This window comes from Dermochelys coriacea, chromosome 10 (assembly GCF_009764565.3).
Source record: "Dermochelys coriacea isolate rDerCor1 chromosome 10, rDerCor1.pri.v4, whole genome shotgun sequence".
NCBI lineage: Eukaryota > Metazoa > Chordata > Testudines > Dermochelyidae > Dermochelys > Dermochelys coriacea.
Genome location: NC_050077.1, coordinates 36,795,451 through 36,812,143, shown reverse-complemented (window position 1 = coordinate 36,812,143; position 16,693 = coordinate 36,795,451). Strand labels below are relative to the sequence as shown.

Sequence of the window (16,693 nt, the reverse complement as noted above, 5' to 3'; positions counted from 1 at the left end):
GACCTGGTGTATTTATGTACAGCAGTAGGAAATAGCTACTGACACCGAGATTCTGATGTGTTACACTCGGCCCATGAACAATAAGAATCATTTCTACTGCACCTCACCAGGTGAGGTGACTGGGTGCGTGCTTGCCATATGGTACCTGCTGAATGAACCATGCATAAAAGCCTTTGAGACTATCATCATGAGGTGTGTAATGTATTTATGCCAGTCACTTCTTTATTTAAAGACTATATCTAAGATGTGAAGCTGAGGGCCTGACCCTCTCTTAGTTATTGTCCTTTGTACAAGGCCTAAGGGTAAACCCCAAAGTCCTGGACAAATTCCAATTCAATCAATTACCATCTCTCTCTCATAATACGTGCCATTTGTTGCGTACTGCCAATACACTCAGCAGAGGGGATGGGATCGCTGCCTTGTGCTGCTTAAACTCCGTTGTGAGGCACAGTGAGGGTTTCAAGGATGTTATACATTTTAAGTAACTATGTTAATGTCACAACATGAATAATTTGGGTTCAGGGTTCTGATTTCGCTCACAAAATCCTTTAAAACGTTTATTAAGCTCACATCTAATGTAAAGGAGGAGGGGAAACAGTCAGGTATTTAAAACTCAAGCCATTATTTGTTTTACAAGCTTCCATATTCCCTCTCTTTTTGCATAGGAACATTTAAAGGGAAAACAACCCTCTGTCTTGAAAAAAAAAAAAAAAAAAAGGAGTACTTGTGGCACCTTAGAGACTAAAAAATTTATTTGAGCATAAGCTTTCGTGAGCTACAGCTCACTTCATCGGATGCATTTAGTGGAAAATACAGTGGGGAGATTTATATACTTAGAGAACATGAAACAATGGCTATTACCATACACACTCCGTCTTGAATGTCTCTTACATCAAATGACCTTTCTGGGAAAAAACAGCCACTCAGGAGGGAGCTCTGCAGCTCAGTTGTTAAAGTCTGATCCTATTTCTTTAAGAAAACTACACATCAAGAAGAAGAGAAAAAGATAGGAAAATAAAGCTTCTGTCTCCAATGCTTGTCAGTTTCCAGGATGGAGGATCACAGGCACAACATATGACACACAGCACAGTTAGCCACTCCTGTATCCCAGCTTTACTTGCTTGCTTCTGTAAATCTTTTGCTAGCTTGCACCTATTTCCTCTTGTGAGTATGATGAAGATATAGCTTTTAGGTTGCCCCGCTGATCCCAGCAAAATTACATTTTGTCCTGATTGGTTAAAGTGGATTCAGATTCGACATCAGGCCCAAAGGGAGATAGCCAAGACAGAAGGGCTGAGGGGAGGGTGGAAATGAACACACAAGGGGGAACAACCGGAATCTGAGGCTCACATCTCAGCAGTTGCTCAGGATGTAGCCACAGAGGTGGTTAGATCATCTAGTTCCCTCTCCTCATCTGGTCAGAACTTCTTTCAGCATCAGGAAAACAGAAGCCCAATGGTTTGGTGTGTGGTAGTGATGATTAGAACAGGGATACCAAAGCTGGTTGAGGTGGTGATGGATGATGCTGCCGCACCCTCCTCAGAAAGTAAGGCCCAAATACTCCAAAGTGACTAGTATTTTTGGGCAACTCCATTTCTAGGTACTGTGGCAGATTGCCAGCGCTACTAGGATAGGTCTCACACTTTCTCTTTTGGGGTAGAGAGGGTTCAGGGCACCATTTCTTGCCCCTGAACTGGGGTATTAACTGCCCCACTAGCATCCTAGAGGAGGGAAGGACCTGGACCCACCTTCTACTCCAGGTCCCAGCCCAGGGGCCCTAGGGATAGTGGTAAACCCCTAGAACTAGCAGTTCCTTCCTCTGGGCTACTTCCCTCTCCTGCCCTTTAGCTTGTGGGGCTTCCTGCCCTCCCTCTGCACAAACCAGGTGTCCCTTTACCTAGGGTCTTGGTCTTCTTAGCCCACCACAGCACTTCTCCAAACTCTCCTCTGCTTCCCTCCAAACTGCTCTCTGCTCCAACACTAATCCACTCTATTTCAACTCCTCCAAACTGCTCTCTACTCCAACACAAATCCACTCAGCTTCAACTCCTCCTCTGGTCTGATTGAAGCAGGGAGGTTTCATCATGTGACTGGCTTCAGGTGCTTTAATTAATTTATAGCAAACTTTCTTCCCTCTACAGGGAATAAGGCTCCCTTCTAACACTCTCCTGCTGCCCTCTGGCCATGCTGTATCACAGTACCCAATCTAAGAATGCTTGTAAGGCTCCTAATTTTCAGAAGGCAAGTGCTCAGCAAAATGTCAACAGCACCTACGTGGGCACTCCCTTTCATCATCAGAAGAGTCCTCTCTCTTGCTATAACCACTCTGTAACCTCACCAGAAGCCTTGGAAATTCCTGATCAGTCACTCTGTTAGTGGAAACAAACTGAGTCCACACCATTCCTTTGACTCCATTCTGTGCTGTCTTGAAGCAACAAGTTTCTGAGTAGCAGCCGTGTTAGTCTGTATTCGCAAAAAAGAAAATGCATCCGATGAAGTGCGCTGTAGCTCACGAAAGCTTATGCTCAAATAAATTGGTTAGTCTCTAAGGTGCCACAAGTACTCCTTTTCTTGAAGCAACAAGTTAATATTACAGCTAAAATGACATCATCATATTTTACCTACTTTGGACAAGTTAAGATTTTAACCAAGGAGAAGTTTCAACGTAACAGCTCTACACAAACAGTGCAGGTCAGCTACACCATGCACCCAGTAAACAGAAAATTCAGAGTTTGAAGGTTTTGGCCTACATGAATTTCCTCTATAGCTTCAATTACAGTAGGCTTCTTAATTTACTACCCCATACTGTTGTGTATGTTAAACAGTTGCAAGTAGAGGAAGGCTGGTTTTGTGATTAGGATCACAGAATTACAGAAGTGTAGGACTGGAAGGGACTCAAGAGGTCATTTAGTCCAGGGGTTCTCAAGCTTTTTCTTTCTGTCCCCCTGTCTCCAACATGCTATAAAAACTCCAGGGCCCAGCAGAGGAGGAGGGGACTCAGATTGCGGGGGGTAAAGTCAGGGTGTAGGGAGAGGAATAGCTAGGGACTGTGTGCTCCCCTGCAGTTGCAGTTCCCCGAGGACTCTGCCAGCCATGAAGCCAGGTCCCCTCCACCCGAGCAACTCTTACCGACTGCTTGAGCAAAGGGGGTTTAGAGCTGAGGAGCAGCTTCAACCTCCCTCACCAGCAGCAGCAGGACACAAGGGAATGCTGCAGCTGTCTGCTATGTGGCACCAGCCAGAGCAACAGCTGCTCTGCACTGCCCAGCTCCAGCTTCCAGCCTCCCACTTGGCCAGGGGGCCAGGACAGAAGTGGGGTATGGAGCTGCCCCTGGTACTTCCCTGCTCTTGCACTGCAGTTTGGGGGGGGCAATGCCCCCTATGCCCCCCCCAAACTCCACCCATAGGCTGAGGACTTCTGCCCCGTGGGGAGCACCAGGGCTTGGGATTTAGCTCTGCCACTCCCAGCTTCAACCCCACATGGGGTACTGGGACTCAGGCTATGGGTTTCAGCTGCAAGGCCCCGCAGACCTCCTGAAGGAGCTCATGGACCCCAAGGGGGCCACAGACCCCCAGTTGAGAACCACTGATCTAGTTGAGTCCCCTTCACTGAAGGCAGGACTACATAATAACTAGACCTTCACGTCTTCTAGACCTTTAATCATTTTTGTTGCTTTCTTCTGGACTTTCTCCAATTTGTCCACATCTTTCCTGTCAGGTTGCCAAGTGTCTTCAAACACCCTTGCTCTGTCCCCTGCTCCGCCACTTCTCCAAGGCCCCACCCTGCTCACTCCATCCCCCCTCCCTCTGTTGCTCACACTCCCCACCCTCACTCACTTTCACCGGGCTGGGGCAGAGGGTTGGGGTTTGGCAAGGGGTGCGAGCTCTGAGCTGGGGCTGAGGAGTTCAGAGTGTGGGAGGGGGCTCCAGGCCTAGCCTAGCACAGCAGGTTGGGGTACAGGAGGGAGTGTAGAGTACAAGCTCTGGGAGGCAGTTTGGGTGCTGGAGGGGGCTCAGGGCTGGGGCTTGGGGTGCGGGCTCCATGCTGGGGCAGAGGGTTAGGGTGTCGGAGGGGGTGAGGGGTGCTGGCTCCAGCCAGGCAGTGCTTATCTTGGAGGCAGCACAGCAGGCCTAACGCAGGCTCCCTGCCTGCCCTGGCCCTGCGCCGCTCCCGGAAGCCGCAGCGGACAGCATGTCCCTGCAGCCCCTGGGTGGGGCAGGGGGCTCTGTGCGCTGCCCCTGCCTGCAGGCACCTCCCTGCAGCTCCCATTGGCCACAGTTCCCGGCCAATGGGAGCTGCAGAATCGGTGCTCAGGGCGGGGGCAGCGCGTGTAGACCCCCTGCCCTCTTGCCCACAGGGGCCACAGGGATGTACCGGCCACTTCCGGAAGCAGTTCGGAGCCAGGGCAGGTGGGAGTCTACCTTAGCCCTGCTGCACTGCTGGATTTTAGCAGCCTAAAATCTCCCGGTTTGGCTTCAGAAGCCTCCGGGAGATAGAGCCCAATTCCGGGAGACTCCCAGCAAAACCTGAAAGGTTGGAAACCCTACTTTCCTGAAATGTGGCACCCAGAACTGGACACAGTACTCTAGTTTAGGCCTAATCGGCATAGAGTAGAGTGGAAGAATTACTTCTCATATATTGCTTACAATACTCCTGCTAATACATCCCAGAATTATGTTCACTTTTTTTTTTTTTTTGCAACAACGTTATACTGTTGACTCATATTTAGCTTGCAATCCACTATGAAACCCAGATTCCTATCCACAGTACTCCTTCATGGGCATCATTTCCTATTTTGTATGTGTGCAACTGATTGTTCCTTCCTAAGTGGAATACTTTGCATTTGTCCTTATTGAATTTCATCCTGTTTTCTTTAGACCATTTCTCCAGTTTGTCCAGATCATTCTGAATTTTAACCCTATCCTCTAAAGCACTTCCAACCCCTCCCAACTTGGTATTGTCCACAAACTTTATAAGTGTACTCTCTATGCCATTATCTAAGTCATTGATGAAGTTATTGAACAGAACAGGACTCAGAACTGATCCCTGTGGGACCCCACTAAATATGCCGTTCCAGCTTGACTGTAAACCAGTGATCACTAGTCTCTGGGAACAGTTTTCCAACCAGTTATGCGCCCACCCTATAGTAGCTCCATACGTTGTATTTCCCTATTGAGATCTAGGCTCTGCTTCCTGCATGATCTTGGCAGGTCACTCAACCTCTTTGTGCTTTAGTGCCTCCTCTGTGACATATGGCTAATGATACTTTTCCACCTCACAAAGGTGCTGTGAGGAGAGATTAATTAACAGTTGTGAAGGGCTCAAATACTCTGGTGATAGGAGGTTTCAAATATTTCCTTTACTATGGCAGTATGCCTATGCTCAAAACAGCTGTGGTGGAACCCTTCCCCTTTATCCAGAAGCCAGAGAATATTGTCCCTGCAATGTGGTCTGCAGCTACAACAGCCTACGAGCTGCAGTGCTAATCCAGGACTCCTGGTTAAGCATAAAGACAGTTTGCAGCAGTTTATTCATTTCCATATTCTTGTATTATGTAGAGGAGGATGAAAGTTCATACATCGGGCCAGGTCCTCACCTGAAGTAAACCAGCAATCCTTCAGTGAAGTCAATGGAGCTACGCTGATTTGTACCAACTGACAATTTGGCCTATTCACTCCTTTACTCTTTTCACAGTTATTGCAGCCACCATGAGAAACGAATTTTACACTGAGGTCTGACATTTCTGGACTATGCATACTGACACTCACTTCATAGTGTCCGTGCTACTCCCTGTTCTCAACGGTGTCACTACTCAAGGGCACAGGGCTGACACACAACTAAACATTCACCTCTGGAGATCTGACTAGCCATCTGATTTACAGGAAAACCAGCACTATAAAGCCCTTGTATCACTGCACACAGTTGGCGGTCCCTGTCTAGGATTGGAATAACGGGGCAGCTGTAGGTCAGAACAGAGGTCTGTTGGTGGGACTGAGACAGCAACAGGAGCTGCAGATCACGATTGAGGTACATTGGTGGTAATGTGTGTGGGAAACTTGTATAACACTGTAGCAGAGTAGTCACCCCGCTCCAGCCCTGAAGGGTTTAAAAGCAGCCCTGCAGAGGCTGCAGCAGTGAAAGGGATTAAGAACAGCTGGGGAAAGCTGATTGTATAGCTGACCACAGCTGTGGCCTGCTCAGTTAGGGCCCAGCTGGCCCTTATAAGAGGGCTGTGGGCCAGAAGCAAAGGAGTCTCACTCTAGCTCTGGAGAGGGAAGAGCTAGTTGCCTGGGAGGAAGATACCTTAAGCGGAGTACTGCTGGGGAATGGCTGGGGGAGCTTCAGCCAAGTAAATCCCCAGGCTGCAGGCCTTGTTTAAGGCCAAGAGGTACTGGGGCTGCAGAGGGACAATCTGAGGATAGGCAAAGGCAGTAGGTCCTAACCCCTTGCCAATGATGAGTGGCCATTACAGACTGCAGTCTGCCCCAGTGAGAAGGGGCTAGATGATGACTGGCAGCAGCCACTGAGGCAAGATGGGTTTAGAGGATGGGGGTTCCCCTGGGAGGGGAGACCTAGAGTATGGGGTACTGCTGGGGCAGAACCCCAGGATAAACAGGCACCAGGGTCTAGGAGGGACATGGGAGCCAGCAGCACGCAAGACCTGGGCCTGCAGAGGGTGCTCCATAAGCTGGAAAAGAGCTAATTCCCAGATGACCAGCAGGAGGCGCTGGCCAGTGAGTCCTTGCTTCACTACAAGCACCTACTCACATCATACACTGCATTAGCAGGGGTAAAACTGGAAAATAAATAAATAAATAAATTAAATAAATAAAGGGAGTGGTCCTCTTCCAAGCATAGAGGTGAGCCCTGCTAACCTATGCTCAGTCCCTCACTATAACCAATGCAACAGATCTGCCTATGCCTTCAAAATTATGTTTTACATCTGTGGGCATAATATTAAAATGCAGGCACTTAAGACAAGACACCCCAACCATAAATATTTATTAACGTCTCTACAGCCTCTTGAAAATAAAGAGTGCCATGTATGTCTTAAATGGCTGCTCAAATTAGCAAATCCCTTTTAGTGGACTCCCAGTTTTAATATTTATCTGGTTCCTATTGGTCCCAGGTGGTTTGGGAACAGCACAAGAGATCCTCCAGTTCCTTCAGAGCCTAGAAGAAAACAGCAAGTAGCTGGCAGGATTCTAATAAATTCCACTACAAAGGCATGTAAAGTGGGCATTCTTGAACCTTTGTGCTAATCTGAGCATCCAAACATCGGATCTGGACATCCTAGCTACATTTCTATTACATTTCTTTGCCAGTGTTATCCTACTATGAAATAAGCACAGAAAGATGCAGTTTGAGTGGAAAGTGACATTTTGGAATTAAAGAGTTTCATGCTTAATCAGTCAAAATTTTATTTTTGCTTTTATAATCAATTACATGTAATTATGGGAAGGGTGAGACATGTATCAACACCAGGTGCAAAAAGAGGAGCTGAAAATCCAGTCTTGCAGCATGTGGAGCTGATTACACCCTGTGCATAGGAAATGTAAGCTGCTACCCAAGCCCATTTCTCCATTCCCTCACAGGGGTAGTATGTCAATCTTTCTCTCTCACACACACACACACTGCACAACTGTAAATGACAATGGAGACACAAGGCAGAAGAATCAGGTGCAAAAACAAGGAAAATTGGATTCTCTTTGAGTCAGTTCCATTAGGTTCCATTTCCTCACTGATACAGGCCTGGTCTACTCTTATAAGTTTTGTCGGCATAGGTACGTCTACTAAGTGTGTGTGTGTGGAAGGCAAATCACACCTCTAACAGACAGTGCTATGCCAGCAAAAGCCCAAGCTTAGACAGTTATGCCATCAAGAGAGCCCTTTGTCAACACAGCTTATTTTGTTCAGGCAACTGGAATGCAGGTATCCCAGCCAACCCTTTCTAGCGTACACAATATCACAAAACCAGAAAGGAATCTATTGTCTCTTGCTTGAGCAGTCATGTGGGAGATACCCTCAGAAGACAGTATTCTCCAGTGCCCTAGTCCTCCCTATGTCGAAGCTCAAGAAGTCCATATCACTTGTGGTTGTGTTCCCTTACATGGGGGAATCAACAGGTTGGACAGCAGAAAGACACAGGGAGATCAAGATGACAGGGGGACAAAGAGGTGTTCTCTCCATGGCAGAAGCTTGTTCTCCATGAAGCACACTATTCATGTACCACTATGGTCTACAGCATATGCAAAATTCCCCAGCACTTGCAAACTCTTTCCTTCAAACCTGGGCTCCCCACAAACCAGGTCTGAATGGACACTGTAAAGAAATGCAGGTAGAAAGCAGATTTAACATGAATTTATCTTTGGGGATTGTAATCAGATTCGTTCCAGTCTCTTCTTAATTTCACAATATCCTGATTGCCTGCCTAGCATTTTTTGGTATGTCTACACAGCCTATGATAGAAAGCCTCCCGGCCTGGGTTAGCCAACTTGTACTAGCAAGACTTGTGCTAGCACTCTAAAAATAGCTGTGTAAACAGCACTTTGAAGTTGTGGCACTGGCTGGAGCTCAGGCTCTGAAGCCTAGGGAGGGATCTCACTGTCTCTCCTGCAATGGCAGAACAGAGAATTCTGGAAAAGGGGGGAAAGTATATAAGAGGAAAAGACACAGTGACCCACAATAATAGGGTGATCTCAGCCTAATCATCTTTAATCTCATCTATGTACCTGTGTAGGTATAGAAACAGCCTGCATGGCTTCTGAGCATCAGACTGGAAAGGAAATTTTAAGAGATGTTATAATGCTAGTTAATTTTATAAACACACCATTCATCCAGCGCACTCACTGTGACCGAACTGATACAAGAGGAATGGAAAGAGAGAAAGAACGCAGCCCTAAATGAGTGCCCCACCCTGCATGAATTGCTTCTCTTTAGGTCTGGAAGCACTCAAATGATATGTTCTGTTATACAAATCTGCCATCCATCACAAGCGCTCTCTCTAAAAGGCAAACACCACATACAGTTCAGAAGGTGAATTGTGGGGAGAGACACTGTTGAGCAGAATGTCGCTGGTGTCTACATTTCCACTCCCCCCCTCAAAGCAACCCTTTCACTGACCCATGAGAGCAAACATCACTAGCAAGCGGCATCAAAGACCTTGTTAGAACTTGCCTGCCAATTGCTCATATATGAATAGAAAAATAAGCTACACAAAGCATTTTCCCAACAATAAGAATCAAATTCACATGCATGCTGGAACAAGGGGTGCTGGGCTTGGGGCAGCACCCGCTGGCTTGAGGTGATTTCCTTCATATACAGGGTTTGCAGTTTGTTTCAATGTCTCTCAACACCTCCACTATACAAATTGTTCCATCACCCCTGCAAGCTACAAAACAAAAGAGAAATCTTACACATTTGGAATGCTTTGGCATCTTTAAGCACCCCCAAAGCTGGATTCTCTCCCCAAAGATAAGCATACAAGTGTACAACAACTGTTACACCCTACACTGGCAATCCCTGAGGTTTATTAGAGAATATTCCATGAGGTTAACAGCATTGGGTTTATTTTTTTTCCATTCTCACCAGCCACTGTATGTCTGGAAACAAGAGACTCCATTAAGGTAGCTTCCAAACACATACACTTTTTGAACTTAGACTGTTCAACAGCTCATCGTCCTTTGTGTAATATCCTGTTGTGGCTCCCAGTGCTTGGAGTCCCAGAAAAAGGGCCATTTGACACCTGTAGCTTTAATGTCGTATAGTAGGAAGAACAGGTGAAGCAGTTTAATATAAAAAGAAAGAACAAGAAAAAAGACCATGTATGTGCGCATGAAGTTAAGGATCAGGAAGACTGAACATCCAAGTTGTGCATACATCTACAATACACTTTCAGCAGGGAAGCAGACACCAGTGCTCTATACCTTTCAAAGGCATCCCGGATGATGTAATGGTCAATTGTGCTCAGATGTTCCATGAAACAATACAGAAAAATATACACCATTTACAAAGGTTTCTCCCTCACCCCCAAGCCCTGGTGACAAAATAGATGAAAGCTTTCCCTGCCCACACAATTGCCCACACAAACACAGGCAGATGCATCGGGAGGGAGTGGTAGACTTTTTTTCTCCTGGTACCTGCATTCGGTGACACTACAGCAGTAGCTGCCGCTCCGACGGCCACTCCGACGGTCCGAGCGGAACTCATTCCTCGACTTCCTCAGACTGAAGTACTCTGTAAGCTTCCCGAATGAAGACATGGCAGCAGCGGTGTCCGAGAGTGTGCACACATACATCCGTGTGCCCTAGTCTGAACACACAGTCACACATGCTAGAGCCAGTGTGTGTTCACTACCCCGTGCATTTCACCTTTGAGGGAAGGACAAGAAGGGAGCACTAAGAGAGTCAGAGAAAAAGAGAGAGGACAAAACAGGAGCAGTTTAGAGAGGTCCACGATTTGCTGCATGCTGACACTTTTCCCATTTAAAAAGAAGAAATAAAATCCAGTATGTATTTATCCAAAAGGCAAATACTGGCAGAGGGAGAGCTGCTGAGTTTTACTGCAGCTGCCACTGAACTGAATTAAGGAGAAAGAAAAAAAATAACTCCTCTGGAAAGAATCCCTCCGTAGTGACAGCATATATCTTATTGCTCTTGCTGTGAGCAGCAGCTCACCAGACACATGCTGCCACATCAGAAATAGAGGGATTTGGCCTCTAAGGATGCCCATGAGGTATGTAGGAGGCATCCAAGATCTCAGTTTCATTTTTCCTTGAACAAGAGAAGTGGGGAGACACCATCCAACTTAGTGGCAGATGATAATACACACATTCCAAAGAACAAGTGTATCTACAAGTATTTCCTAAAGGTCCATTACCATCATGTCTGGGCACTGAAATAAACTCAACCAAGTACAGTACGTGGAAATGGGATCCCTGCTTATTTTTCTTATAGCTATTCAGAGTTTGTAAGCCTTTTCTTAGGCAGAAACCACCCCCTCCCAAACAATGTATTTGAAATAAGTTGATTTTCTGTCTTGTTACCAAACAGCTGAGCACAGGGAAGTGGGAAAACTTCTCAAACAAATGAGACTGGTCCATTTAAAAGTCACCTACAATAATTGGCCTCTGCACTGCAATTCTCCAACCCTTTCAGAATTTCAACAGCAGCAGCCAGTGACAAAGAACTCAGCAAACTAGCATGAAAATTCCACTCCAAAATCTTCCCCTAGTCAACTGCATTTGTGTTAGCATCCTTAGTGCCTGATGCTAGCTTGGAGGTGAGGAGAGGATGACAGTGAGACCTGTGAGAGACGGTGAGACTCATTTCCACCCCAGTGAGCAATAACACATTAAATCTGTGAAAATGTAGCCAGGAGAAAGAATATTTGTCAGAATACAAAAAAGCAAATAATGTGCTTAGGATCTTCAAGAAAACAACATTGGCTCATGGCAAATCAGCCAACTGCCTTCACATCCTTTTGATCCCTCAGCTGTGAATGCCATATTAAAAATAAAACATTAATTGCTGTTTTTCTGCCCACAGCTATCCACTGCAAACAGAACCCACTTGCAATAAAGGATGGGCATCCAGCATTTCAACCCTGCTATGCATTTTTCTACTTCCCAATTCATCCTTCTGTTCTCCTCTTTCTTTTCACAAGGCTCTCATTCACTCCTCTATCTGGATCAAATATTGGAAACAGCAGTTTACCACCAAAGGAGACGCTAATAGCTGCTCCCCAAACACAGTACAGGTGCTGGGGGTGAGAAAATCTAAGATCTACCTGAGAACAGCTATACCATCCCTGTCACACTCCTACACAACAATTAGCTTACTTGCAATTTTTTAAAAGCAACTGTCCTCTCTGTGTTGGGGCTTGTCTGTATTTTAACATCTCTGTTTCCTGCACCTTGACTCTGGGGAGCGAGATTATTCTATCAAAAATAAAATAAATGATAGAGCCTGCTTTCCCCTAAGCAAACCTGTGCACAAACCAGAAATCACCAGCACAATCCCCCTGCCTGATCCACCATCCGCTGGGCTGGCTGAGATGCTTGAACATTATTACAGCAGGAATGGGGGAGGGGAATCAAGGGGGGAAGAGAGCAGGAGGTAAATAAATAAATAAATAATCAACCCAAATTAATCCGATGTGCGGAAAGCACCTGCTGGCTCCATTCAGCCAAGCATCTTTGGGAGGGTCTCTTCTGGCAGCAGCAACAGCAGCTCCAGCTCCTCTGCCTTCTCTGAATGAATCTCTGTCCCTTTCTCTCTGGCTCCCAGTGACATGCCTCACAGCAGGTAGAAAAACCTTCCCAATACCTTCTCGCTCCCATTAATATTGAATGAGCTCAGAAGGCAGGCTCAGGAATCTATTCACTTCTCAGGATTACAGCTGGGGAATCTATTCTCCCCCACGCATCCGCCAAAAACCAGCTCCACTTCTGCCTGGATGGTGCAGGAATTTTTTTTCAAGTCAATTCACTTGCTGAAAGATGGATTGAGACAGAGCGTTTATTTTCTCTCTCTCTCTCTCTCTCACACACACACACACACACTCTCTCTCTCTGTCTGCCCCTCTTATCAACTGCCAGATTACTATCCTCAATGAAATGTAATTCTTCAAATAAATAAGGTCCAGGAGAAACAGAATGAAATGGGGGGGGGGAGCAGCTTAAAGGGGAACCAAAAAATAAAAGAGACAGACAGACATGGAAGGGGACAACTATTTTCTCTGCACTGAACATGAAAGCTGTAATATGCCTGCTCTTTCTAGGCAGACGGGGCTTGTGGGAAGCAGACAGACCTTTGGAGGATTATGAGAACTGTTACCTGGGTGCAGAAGAAATTATCTTCTATTGAACTATGTAAAGGGCAAAGGGGGAGGGGATGAGTTTAAAACCACACACACACATTCCCAGGCAGGCTCAAGAGAGAAGAATATCAAGATGAGGTTAATTTGATGCTTTGAGATCTCTCTCATCCTCATCCTCCTCCTCACTAGCTGATGGGAGGGCAGATGTGCAACACAGGCCTCTCGGGGGGGCCTTCTTCAATTGTCTGCACTCCTCATCATCATTGCTGCAAGGAGAAATGCTCCCCCAGCTCTCTCTCTGAGTGTCTGTGTGCGAGGCAGATGGGCACCCTGCTACATAATACCCTGCCTAAAGGAGGGATGGGGTCAACTCGGGATGTTTCAATGATCTGGGTTGAAATCACGGCAGGAAAAAATGCCTGTGCCAACCCACTGGTCACACAATCTACTACCCCACGGGGGCTTCAAACTAACCACACCCTCTCCCCAGACCAGCCTGGGTTGGGAGACGTGGCCCAGGGAGCCCCGAAGTGTACAAAGGAGGGAAGGCTGGGAGAGAATTGCCTTGCACTGCTCTACAGCAAACCCATTCAGTTGACGCTCTAGGTGTCCCTAACCTCTGTTTGCCAGAAGCCAGGAGGGGACGACAGGACGGATCACTCAGTGATTGCCTGTTCTGTTAACTCCCTCTGAAGCACCTGGCACTGGCCACTGTCAGCAGACAGGGTACTGGGATGGATGGACCATTGGTCTGACCCAGTATGGCCACTCTTATGCTCAGACTAACCCAAGCCCCAGCATTCCCCTCAACAAGCGGTGGTGCAGCACGGTGAGGGGGGGACACAGCCCCCAGACAGGGCTGTCAACTCTCATAATCCTCCCTGGCGTCAGGGATTTCAACTATGGCTGGACCATCTGGCCAATGTGAAAGACACCACCGCCCGAATTTCAACCCTGCTGGGGGAAAATCCCCACTGATTGGCTGCCTCCCTCACTGCCCCACCTCCTGGGGACAAGCAGCCAATCAGAGCTGCTTCAGGAGGACAGGCAAAGCTCTCCTCTCCCACCCACCCATCAGGAGCCAACACCAATCTCACAGAAGAGCCCAGCAGTTCAGGACATCTCCACTCCGCCCCCCACCCCACTTCTTGGGAGCAACAGGATGGCTCCTCTGCTCTCCTCCTGTCCCCTTCCCTGGAGTACCCGCTTGGGAAAGGGTGGAGGGGGTGACAAGCCCCTGGAGCTGCCCCTCCAAGCCTGAAAGCAGGAGAAGAGCCTGCTGCAGACCCCCCAGACCTGGGACAGGGGGTGAAGGACCCCAGGAGCTGCAGGAGGAGCAGAGGAGAGGCCGGGAGGGCAGAACTGATATAGGAGTTGAGGGGGAGCACCTGCACCTTACCTTACTTTATGCATTTGAGAGAGTTGGGGTCACTAACTGCCACACATGGTGGAGAGGGGGAGATCAAAAATCCAGACAGGACAAAAATATATAATCAAAAAACAAAATCTTGTGAATTTGGGTGTCTGATTCATTTTTGAGCTGTTGCAGCTGGCAATACTGCACAAGGTAAATCCAATGCTGCTAACCGCCGGATTTTACAATGAATCGCACGCTACTTGGGAGCTTTTTTCTTAAAGCTCCAGCTCCTGGAATCAAGAATCTCAGCTTTCATTTATACAGAAAATAAGTTTCTAGCCCTTGTGGTTGCAGAACAACACTTGAAAATAGGTTTCAGAGTAGCAGCCGTGTTAGTCTGTATTCGCAAAAAGAAAAGGAGTACTTGTGGCACCTTAGAGACTAACAAATTTATTTTATTGTACCTCAACTCTGTTGCTTGGCTCTGTCTCATGGCAGGCACAGGATGCATATGTGTTCACAGCATGCTCCTTCAGGGACTGGAAACCATAGGCTCTGCCACAGCCAGAGCAAGGCTGCTCCTGTCACTCTCACTCAACAGCACTGTTCCCTTTAAGCTGTGCGCGTGCACACAGATCCTAAACCCCACACACACGGCAAAACACCCCACACACAAAAATTTGCACAGAAGAAATTTTTTTGCCCACACGGCCCGTCAAAAATTAGAGGGAACATTGCTGAACAGGACTCAGCAGCAAAGAGATGCTGGGACTGCTCTCAGTGGAGTCCCAGCTCATGGAGTGCTGGTTACCACTCTACCAGGGGAGTCAAAATGGAGCAAGAGAGGTGATGTGCAGAGAGGTTGAGCACATGCAGCTCCCATGAACAGGAACTGACATAGTGGATCAGACCCATGGTCCATCTAGCCCATCTCCAGCAGTGGCCAGTGCCAGATACTTCAGAGGAAAGTGAAAAGAAAGCTATAGTAGGTAGCTATGGGATGACCAAAGCACAGAGGAAATTCCCTCCTGATTTACATTATTTAGAGGTCAGATTCTAGGCATGAAGGTTCATATTCCTTCCAGAACCTCTTCACTTTTTAAATGTTCACTGCTAGATTTCTGGCTGTTTTTGAATCCAGACAAAGATCTAAACCTGCAAATTTCTTGGTGTCAATACACTAAAGGTTCCAACATCAGAGAGAAAATTAAAGGAAACCAATGTTTCTTATTTTAAAATCTCAAGATCATTTCGGCCTGCCTCGTGATTCATACACTTTTAGAGCTCAGGACACTGAGCAATACATCCATATGTCTGCTACCTCCCAGGGCTGCATGGAGTAACTTCATCCCTAATTTTCTTCCAGAGGTGCCTAGTATAAGGAGCCAGAGCGACACACACACATACCTCTCGGAACATAACCTCTACTACTTGTCAGCTAACCTGGGCCCCCTCATTAAGAAAATCTTGGTTGCACCCCTGGGAACGTTGTAGGTGCCAGGGACTAGAAGAGAATGGTAGAATACACAGTATGGAAACCAGAGTCATAGAAAAAGCATGTGAGGCTACGGCAAAGGAAGAGGGGATGGAGGAACAGGAGAGAAGCGAATTACAACAGAGCTGGAAGACAGGAAAGAAAACACAATGAGAAAGCAGAAGAGATGACCACAGAAGGAAAGATACAGAAAATCCATGGCCTTTGGATATGTCTACACTGCAATTGAAGGTGTGATCCTCAAAAATAAATATCCTTTTAAAAAATTAATTATAAACTTTTTTGATCCTTAAAGAAAGCTCAAGTGTGAGTTTTGAGACATATCATTTTCCCGTGTTCTAGAATCAGCCAGGAAAGGTGCTCCCTGTTTGATTTGAAAGTTGGAGTTTGCATCACCCGTTGACAAATGTGGATTAATAGTTTCAGTGCTACAAAAGGAAACAGAACACAGAGAGTGAACAAATGGCTAGGAAACATATATAGTTCTAAAAGGAGCTGCTCTTACTTCCATTTCTAATTACTTTACATATATGCAGTGATTATATGAGTAAGACGACTTTTCTTTTTCACTAATTCAAAAAATTTTGCAGCTATTCTTGGCTCTAGGCACATTCTACAAATTAAAATCCACAAAATGCTTGACAAACTGCCCATACTGTATGCAAAAAACAGTGGCTTGATGTAACAATCACCCCCAAAACAGGCCATGTTACATCCCTCAACCAGCCCACTCCCCAAATGCCCAAAAGAAAACCTAAACTTTACAACATGCCCACAAGATTATCAAATTCAAGTTCTATGCTACCCAGAGGGGAGTGAATTCACTTCCAAAGCAGAGCACCCCAACCTGAAAAGACCCTGCCAGCAGCCCCCTGCTGACAGCTCAAGCACCTCTATTAATCTCACGTGAAGCAGCATCTCAGAGAAAGAGGTGATCTCTTAGGTAAGCAGGTCCATGACAACTTAGGGCTTTCGAGGTTACAATAAACTCCACCAGCAATGTATTTACATCCAGCACAGAC

General features: G+C 46.7%; 1 protein-coding gene across 2 annotated transcripts in view; it reads right to left on the bottom strand.

Annotated features, from left to right (window-relative positions):
* The window catches only part of LOC119862993 (ankyrin repeat and fibronectin type-III domain-containing protein 1-like), a 617,559-nt gene that overhangs the window by 453,859 nt on the left and 147,007 nt on the right, over positions 1-16,693 (bottom strand). The window contains exons 1-2 of one of the 2 annotated variants that reach the window (XM_038420625.2): positions 12,142-12,465; positions 10,140-10,397 (exon numbers count right to left, since the gene is read on the bottom strand). The exons of the other annotated variant lie outside the window; for it this stretch is intronic. Of the exons in view, the coding sequence (XP_038276553.1) occupies positions 10,140-10,297 (158 nt within the window). The 5' untranslated portion in view covers positions 10,298-10,397; positions 12,142-12,465. Of the gene's footprint in view, positions 1-10,139; positions 10,398-12,141; positions 12,466-16,693 lie in introns of those variants that run through there. 2 annotated transcript variants of the gene reach the window in all.